Source organism: Carex rostrata, chromosome 13, assembly GCF_964058835.1.
Source record: "Carex rostrata chromosome 13, lpCarRost1.2, whole genome shotgun sequence".
NCBI lineage: Eukaryota > Viridiplantae > Streptophyta > Magnoliopsida > Poales > Cyperaceae > Carex > Carex rostrata.
The window spans coordinates 11,415,007-11,424,198 of record NC_135930.1 but is presented as its reverse complement, the minus strand read 5'-3'; the positions used below and the strand labels follow the sequence as shown (position 1 = coordinate 11,424,198).

Genomic DNA, 9,192 nt, shown 5'->3' with positions numbered 1-9,192 from the left:
AAAAATCCCAATCCGCATTGAAGAAGTCAAACTGCTGAGTAAGCGGCCGTGCTGTCTGCTTTAATTTCGTTCAATATTTTCTCCATTTATTTTCTTACTGGATGAATCCAGTACGTCATACGGTTAGGGGTGTCAACGCATGCGGTAAGGACCAGATGGAAGCATTTTCATATCTGTACCCGTTACAAATTGTTCTTACTCAGATTCTATCATTATCTGCTACAAATTATCTTATTCGTAATTTAATCTTAACTATTATGGTTGTCGAATAATAAAACAGTAACGGATAAATAACGAATAATATTAATAACGAGTATGAAATAGACTTTATCTGTATTCTTACTCGTTTTTATTTAAATAACGAAAAAAAAAGTTTATCTTATACATATTTCCAGTAAATTTACAGAGAGAAAAAGATAATCAAATAAATAAATAAAAGGTTGCCATTGACAACCCAAACTGCGGTACCACCGTATCGGGTAATTCTAAATTGGAGACATCGATTTGGATTTATGCCAAAGAAATTTCAAAACTATACGCACCAACCAGTTAAAGAAACAGAAGAAAAGTTGTTTCTGCGATTCTATTTCTAATTAATATGAACTGAGAGGAAGTGAGCAACTCTGCCACGCTGTTGTATCTCATCTCCCAACCACCGAGACTTCACACGAGGCAGACGAGAAAATAGTTATTGTTTCCATAAATGCCCTCGTATTGCTTGCTCATTTTGTTAAGGCCCTTTATATATCAATTTGCCAGCTAACAAAAATGAAACATTCCAACGCGCAACATGCCGAAAAACTTTGTACATAAATTTTCTTATTAATGAAATTGGCAGCTTATGCTGACCTTCAAAATAAAAATAAAAATAAAAACTACCACTTAGGCCCTCGATAGAAATAAATATAAAACTCCATCTTTGAGAGGGCTTACTTGTAAAATTGTCCTGACAAAGACCAACAGCTTAAAGTAAATACTATAAACTATTATAATGACAATAATAAAGGAGAATAAAGAAAGAAAGTAGACCAGGGCAGCCATAATCAAATTAGAATTTCATCAATTCAATTGAAAGGTTTGTTTTCTTTGCTACATTTCTTCCGAACCTAGAAATTCATCTCCTCTCCCTCAAATCTGCAGCGCTTAAAAAATCCGAGGTTTTCCTTCTTCACTTGCTTATTCCGGATTTACGCAAAAATGCTCGATACTCTTACTTGTAGATAGTATGTTCTTGTGCGAAAGCAAAAGTTTTGTCCATTTTTCTATGCATGAGCCACGCTGTTTGGTATTGTCGATCTCCTTGCTTTGTAAAAAAAGGCTAATTTTGAGTCGATCTGTGGTTTTAAGTCCTTTTTATTTATCAATCTTTTCTTTATGTTTCCTTTTCACTCTTATTAGTTTTGGAGAAGAAGCATTGAATTCTATGGTTTACTCGAAATCCGTGGTTCAGTGGTTCCGTTTCTCTAGAAAGGAGTCCACTCTCCTGCTTTTTAGTTGAAAGATTAAAAATAAATTTCACATTCAACGTATTGCGTCATTTAGAATCCTATTTTCTATTGAAAAGTTAGCTACTCGTCAAATTCAGCTTTTATCCCAACAATATTTAGTGTGCTATTAGTAGAATTCATCTCATCTATTTCATAATCTCTCTATCTGGGCTGGAAAGGAAAATAGCGACTCATTATTTTAACAATTTTCAGTTTGCTATTGGAATTTATCTCAACTATTTCACAATTCTCTCTAGCTGGGCTGGAAAAAGAAAAGAGCTGCTAATTTCATTTATCAGGAGGTTCGAATGAAGAATCGATAAAAAAAAAAAGGCAAACCAAAAAATACAGATATGGCATTAAAGGCATCTCCGTTGAAAGCGGCTGAAGTGGCAATTGATTCAATTGGACTAGGATATGATGTGGCAGCAGATCTCAGGCTCAAATTTTGCAAGAGAAGTGTCACAGATTCATGCCTGATTGAAATTGACCGTAGCAATTCACAAGAGATTATAATACCCGGTGGAATTGTCGTTTCCAATGTGCCTAAAGCTATAAAATGTGACAAAGGGGAGAGAACCAAGTTTCAATCCGATGTTCTGACATTTCAACAGGTATGCTTGGCCTATATTTACCTATTTTTTTGTTTAGTTTTGATAAATGGAGCTGTAAGAGAACAAAAATGTATACCATTATAGTTACATTTTCTGGTGGATGCCATGAAGAAAATTGTCACATAGGTTTTGACATCTCATCAGTAGTGCATTTTGTGAACCTGACTGAGCTCCTAGGGTGCTGATTCTGCAATTGTGCAACTAAATCTACCAATAAATGTAAGCAAGTGAACCTGACTGAGCTCCTATGGTACATAAATGTTAAATTAACTGTAAATGACTTGGTTGTTTGTCCTCCTCTTATCAATAATTGGAACTCAAGTTACCACAGTTGTGCACTTAAGTACCACACAACCCTATTGGAGGAAAGAACTGGCCTGACTTTTACTAAAAGTGGAATCACCAGTACTCCAGCTTTTCCTCAGCTTGGGCTAGCATAATGAAGCTTCCTTGTTAAGTTGCCACATTAAATGCTTACTCAAATATTGATGATCTGTGGGCTGGCATAATGTTGCACATTTTGTTTTGGTACATATTTTATTTTCATCTCTTTAGGCTTTAGCTATAGCAAAATGGGGAGTCTGGTGTGTACCTTTATGTGTTCTTGTTCCAAAAAATGGTGCAGATGTCGGAGCAGTTCAACCAGGAGATGTCACTGTCGGGGAAGATTCCGTCAGGGCACTTCAACCACGTGTTTGAGTTCTCAAGCAGCTGGCAGAAGGACGCTGCCAACACCAAGTCCTTGGCCTTTGAGGGCCACTTCATCACCCTCTACACTGTTGCCCTCTCACAACCACACATCCTGCTTTGCAATCATGTCAAGCAGGCTGTCCCCGCCACCTGGGATCCTGCTGCTCTTGCCAAGTACGTATACTTCTTGCTTTGAACTGGGTCAGCCTCTTGTTCGGTCATGTCTGTTTTGGGTCATTGACTGATCAAATTTTCCTTTCTGGCGTTTGATTGAGGTAGGGGTAGGTTTGCTGGGTAATTTTTAGATTTTCTCAGATCAAGCAGCTATGGAACTCATTCTTGAACCACATAAGACTTAAATGGATTGAATATTGCTTCCTGGTTTCCCATGTATCTTTCAGTCAAAATTGTTGTGCCTTTAGCAAGGTGAACACTGGAAGGCTTGGTGTTGTGGACATTGTATGAGGTCCTGTACTGATCAGACAAGTTGTTTGCTGATTTCATGCTAAAATGGCCAGTAAAGGATTTATTGATGCTTGAGAAGGCCATTTAGCATTCTTCAAAGTCGATATTTGATCTCAGTGAGGCTAATAGAGGTTTTGTTGCTTAAATGGATTCGATACCTGACTGTGCTGTTGAGAGGTTCTGGCCTATTAGATGATAAAATCCTTCCATGGTCATTGGTCACTAGTCCTGATATTTAATTTTATTCTAATTCTACTTCCTTGTCACTGCAGGTTTATTGAAAAATTTGGGACCCATATTGTGATAGGTGTTAAGATGGGGGGCAAAGATGTAGTGTACATAAGACAGCAGCACTCTTCTAGCCTACAGGCTGTAGAAGTTCAGAAGAGGTTGAAGGCATTAGCAGACAGACGTTTCTCTCGCAAAGCAGACGGTCAATTTGATGCAAATTTCCAGGGGCAGAGGGAGGTGAGGGAAAAGGGGGGCCTATTAATTGAAAAATTGTAATTTTTGCATGCACCAATACTTTTCAGCCCCTCTTACAAAATAAAGTTACACTACATTAGATTATCCAACCCCCCAATTTCAATTTCTGGCTTCGCTCCTGCAATCTTCAGTTTTAGGTTTTCATAATTTCTCATACGTAGTTGGTTGACTGGTCAACTTAGGAAAAAGTGAAAGAATAAAAGGTTAAGCTGATGTTTGATTTAGCTACTTGAAGATGCAATATATGTTGAGGGAGTTTCTTGATGATGAGTTTCAGCCAGTGCGCACTGGTAGAATTTTTAAACTGCAAAATTTACCCCCATCTGGCCAGCCTCAATGCAATTAAGCCTTATTTAACCTTGATCTGCACTAATAACACATTTATACAATGGGCCATGAAGCAAGACAACTGAAGAACAAAAAAAGGGCCATAGAGGGTTTAATGTACCTGTCAGAATGCAAATGTACTAACCTTTATTGAACTTTCTGGGTTGTTCCAAACCCAAGATATAAATGCTTTTATTTTACTAACACATTTTGTAAATATGATACACAGATGGATCCAAGAGAGCAACGATTGAGATTTACAGAATCCAGCCCATCAAGCTCTTATGCTTCAAGGGATGTATGTATACTACCTATCACCTATGTCCAAATCACTAATTAAGTATATATCCAAACTAAGTGTCAGGTCTCTATCATCTTGTTGTGGGGCTTTACTTAAGTATAATACCACTCTAACAGATGAAATTTTATATTTAAGTGGTCGTAATATTCAGCAACTAGTTTCTGAACTCGCCTTAATGTTTAGAATGCGGTACTTAATAGCGAGGTATTGTACTAGTAATGCATGTTGTTTCCACTACTTTTTTGTTGTCAGTCAGAGTTTCAACTAGTTTCAAACTACTTATTTGTTTAGTCATGATCTGCATCGATCCATTGTCAGTGCTGATTTGATATTAACAAACTATCTGTAAAAGCTTAAACTTGATAGAGAAGGTTGTCATCCCTTTGTTTAATCATCATCAGGATATAGTGGTGATACATAAGAGGAGAGGAGGTAAAGACAACAAGGAAATAAGCCATGAGGAGTGGCTTAACACCGTTCAAGGCGAGCCCGATGTTATATCAATGTCTTTCTTGCCTATTACTTCTCTCTTGAATGGTGTGCCTGGCAGTGGTTTCTTGAGTCATGCTATCAATCTCTATCTACGCTGTAATAATCTTTTATTTTAATATTTCGGTGTGATTTTGTTTTTTCTCAGCTTATATTGTTTGTTCTTGAGTAATTTGCGTATCATTTCCTTCAAGTTTTAGAAATTTCCATTTTGTTTGGTCAAAGTACCAAACTGCTTACAAGTCTGGATGTTGTAAGACATCCAATGCCATTTCAAGGAATGGTAAAAGTACCACCAACACAGATGCACCACATTCCCAGTTGTATGAATTCCCAGAGTTTATGATACATAGTAAAACCACTCAGAGAAGAATTTATGATTGAAGGGTAATGAAATTGTACAAAACATTTCATGTATACCATATTTTTCCATGTTGGTCTTCGAAAACATACTAGCATGATATTTGATAATAAAAAAAATGCAATTTATAAAATCCGATGATCAGTCTAATAAATTTTAGAGAGTAGAACTAGGGTGTTCTTAAGCTTACCAAAGTGTTTGGTGAGCTTAACTTCGAAACTCATCAAATCGGTTTCAAATGACGAATCCGAACCGTTGGAACCCGCCTATCTTATGTTTGATGCATCTACATATGAAATTTTTAAACATTCGAATTACTTTAGTATAAAGTCAATCAGTCAAAATTAGAAGGTTAATAAATTAATTTTAGTGCATTCATTTTTTGAACACTTTTTGACCGCTTGACTTTATACTAAATTAATTCGAATGTTTAAAATTTTCACATGTAGACTCATCACTCGTAAGGTAGGTGGGTTTCAACCGTTCAGATTCGTCATTTGAAACCGATTTGATGGATTTTGGAGTTAAGTTCACCAAAGTGTTTGGTGAGCTTACGAACACCCTAGTTCTACTCAATTTTAGATGTATAAATGCAACAGTACATGTTGAAACTTGAAGGAACTACACAATTTTTTAGGGTCTTTGGTTTTGTTTAATTAGTTAAAATTTTCTGGCTGAAGTGCACTTTCTACCTTGAAACTTGTTCTGATGTTTAATTTGATGAACAATCCCAGAGGTCATAGATGGCGCAAAACTGACCACCTTAAGTAGTCATAGGATTTTCATGAAGTTGGTTGAACAACAAACTTGGGAATTCTTGTGTCCAAGAATAATTGAAAGTTGGTAAATTTTCTTGAAGCAAAGTTGAAATCCAATGGTACTCCAGAATTAAGGACAAACCAAAATTTTGGACGATTGAAATTTAATAACAAAAATTTGTCAAGCTTTTCGATCCTCAGTTCTGCAATTGTCAATAAAAGGCACTTTCGGAATAATTCAAAGATGAAGTGTAACTCTTAAATTTTGAGGTTAGAACTTATGAAATGTTTCTCAACTAGTCAAGTATTACTCTTTTGCCCCAGATAAACCACCGATTGAAGAACTGCATCAATTCTTGGAGTTTCAATTGCCGAGGCAGTGGGCGCCAGTCTATAGTGACCTACCACTTGGCCCTCAGAGGAGAAGGCAGAGCAGCACTTCACTCCAATTCAACTTCATGGGACCCAAGCTCTATGTCTGCACCAATCTGGTACATTTGACTCTCATTTGTCAGTATCCATAATCTAACATTCTTTTGCCATATTAAAAGAGTGGGTTAACACTTAACTACAAATAACTCAGGTGGATGTGGGGAAGAGGCCAGTAACAGGGTTAAGGCTGTACCTGGAAGGGAGGAGGAGCAATCGACTGGCTATACACCTGCAGCACCTCTGCTCCCTGCCCCAGATACTCCACCTGGCTGAAGACCCCTACAATTACCGCACGGATATTGAGGCATCCTATGACCGCAGGTACTTTGAGCCCATTCTGTGGAAGCACCTCTCCCATGTGTGCACTGCCCCTGTCGAGTCTGATGATGACCTCTCTATAGTCACCGGGGCCCAACTTTATGTTGGGAGCTACGGCTTTAGGTAATTGATTTAGATATTCTATTGTTATAGATTATAGTTTAGATATGTTCATCATGGAATACCAAATTAAATGATACACACCATGAAAAACTAGGAAACCAAAAATAGTAGTCTGACAATTACCTGGGGACTGTCACTTGGGTTCAGTCTATATTTAGTTGTATGGTTGTTGGTACAAAATGCATAACACTTTTGAGTGTAAATGTCTGGTAGCTGCCAGTACCACTCATGATGGAATTGGGGTGAAGATATTACTTGCTGTCTCTTTAAATAGCACCAGGCAAAGATAACAAATTCTACAATTCAAAAGAGTTAATATACAAAGGCAAGAAATCAACATACAAAACTATGTCTACCTACTGCCATCTAGCCCATGCCACTACTATGGTGATCATTGGAGGAGATGTAACACAAAATGACACATGCAGGAAAGTGCTTTTTCTACGACTCCAATTTGCGAAGGTGACCAATGCAGCATTAGTAAAAAACCCAGAGTGGGAGGGTTCGCCAAACCTAGTGCAGAAATCAGGCTTAATCTCAACCCTAATCAGCACCCATTTCTCCATTGCTGCCACAGCTGCTGCACAGAGACCGACGCCTCGACCAAATGATGTCGTAATTAACTCTGCGGTTTATCCCGGGGGCCCCCCGGTCCCAGTCCAGGCACCGAAATTGTTAAAGTATATTGATACTACTGAGATGGCACGGGGCCCGCAGGATATGCCAGGATATTGGGCCGTTTCTGGGGCCAAGTTGCATTTGGAGAGGGGTAAGATCTCTCTCAGAGTTAAATTTTCCCTTTTGACGGCTATGATACCTGATGAGGAGGATGCGTTCGATGAGTAAAGACAAATGTGTAATTGTGTTGTGTTGTAATATATGATTGATTGTGGTTTATTCAAAAGCTTTTGATCTTTTGAGTGGGTGTATAATTGTTGTTTGGGAATGAAAATTCGTTACCAACCAGTGACATTATTTTATTGATTCACAAGAAGATTAGTTTTATTGATTCACGAGTAGTAGTTTGCTTGCATCATCTGTTATTCCCAGTTCAATAGGAAAGGGAATAACAAATAAGATAAATCACAAGTGAACAACTGTTTTCATAACATTTAATTAGAAATAAGGATATTTGAGGGATGTGAAGGTATGAACACAGGAGTTCGTATCCCCAAAAGTACCTGAGGCTATTGCATGGGAAATCAACGGCCCGGATTAATTCCAGTCAGGTCAAATTCAATCCAGTATCTATGGAAAATTGTTCTAAATAGCGCGCTACAGCGTTTTCGAACCTTGAACTCTAAGTTATAACATAAAAGTGCACTATTTTAGCTACGACCGCTATAGTGATAATAGTAGTTTGCTATTTGTGCTACGCGCTATAACGCACGCTATGTTACATAGACTTAAATTTAAAGGTCAAAATTAAAAATTTATTTTATATATATATATATATATATATTTTAAGATCTAGATTAATTTTGATTTTAAATAGAAAAAAAGATAGATAGTTTATTTCATGATACTTAGTTTTTTTTAATAATTTTTTTTATAGTTTATGCCATGATGTTTAGATTATTTTGAATGAAAAAATTATAAGATAAATAGTTTATGATATTATTAGAAATATTTTGAATAACAATTTGGACTTTGTACTGTTTAATATAAATATTATAATTTCTTAATTAATTTTGTATTAGTTATTCCTCCATAAAATTTTAGATAATGTTGAATCACTATTTAGAACCTTGATGGGAATTGTAGGGTTTTGTTTTGAGATCGTGCTAGATTAAATGAATGGTTCAGATTTATTAATTGCACTGGATGTGAATTCATCCTCTGAGATATCTCGGGTCAAACAAATTTCAAAGCCTGATAGGGAATGCACAGAGATTCGTGCCAGAAGGATTTGAACGGTTTGTATTTTTTACGTACCAACTCGGATATTTTAGGTGATTTATATTCCGAACACACATGTTTAAATAAAGGGATGCGATAATAGTCCTCTAGAAACAAAATTCCCATCAAATTTCTCAACTCTTAACTAATTTTGACTGGAACCACCTTCTAGAAGGTCGTCGATGAATTTACAACTTAATAGAGCTGTGTTCCCAGGCCCTCTTTATCCATTCATGGGCTAGGAATAATCGGGATTCGGACCTCATTACGAGGTCTGCCCAGAATAACAATAGAAAACCCGTGAATTCATTCCGAATTGGTCATGCAAGGCCTCATAAAAGCCTCATGAAATATGGGCCAAGCCAAAGCACAACCCGCATGGCCCTAATCAGCTAAGCACTTCCTTCATGCGGGATAACTGTCTTTATGTTGGTTTCACGAT

The 9,192-nt window shown here is 37.0% G+C and overlaps 1 protein-coding gene across 3 annotated transcripts; it reads left to right on the top strand.

Moving 5' to 3' along the window:
* The first annotated feature begins 988 nt into the window (after window positions 1-988).
* On the top strand, window positions 989-7,855 carry LOC144563995 (MAC/Perforin domain-containing protein). Of its 3 annotated transcripts, none has more exons than XM_078313462.1 (9): window positions 989-1,075; window positions 1,701-2,101; window positions 2,727-2,965; window positions 3,529-3,724; window positions 4,299-4,367; window positions 4,772-4,958; window positions 6,303-6,469; window positions 6,562-6,851; window positions 7,280-7,855. In XM_078313462.1, the coding sequence occupies exons 2-9, from the start codon at window positions 1,841-1,843 to the stop codon at window positions 7,695-7,697; spliced, it is 1,827 nt and encodes a 608-aa protein (XP_078169588.1). In that variant the 5' UTR covers window positions 989-1,075; window positions 1,701-1,840; the 3' UTR covers window positions 7,698-7,855. The 3 variants fall into 3 exon arrangements, with proteins under 3 accessions (XP_078169588.1, XP_078169587.1, XP_078169589.1); XM_078313461.1 differs by having other exon boundaries at window positions 993-1,157; XM_078313463.1 differs by lacking the exon at window positions 989-1,075 and adding an exon at window positions 1,407-1,563.
* The last annotated feature ends 1,337 nt before the right edge of the window (window positions 7,856-9,192 follow it).

What these genes read in the sequence shown, in the direction of transcription:
- LOC144563995 (XM_078313462.1), top strand. Translation starts at nt 1,841, where the DNA reads ATGGCATTAAAGGCATCTCCGTTGAAAGCGGCTGAAGTGGCAATTGAT. An exon ending in ATTTCCAGGGGCAGAGGGAG is followed by an intron (nt 3,725 to 4,298) that starts GTGAGGGAAAAG and finishes TATGATACACAG; the next exon opens with ATGGATCCAAGAGAGCAACG. An exon ending in TCTATGTCTGCACCAATCTG is followed by an intron (nt 6,470 to 6,561) that starts GTACATTTGACT and finishes CAAATAACTCAG; the next exon opens with GTGGATGTGGGGAAGAGGCC.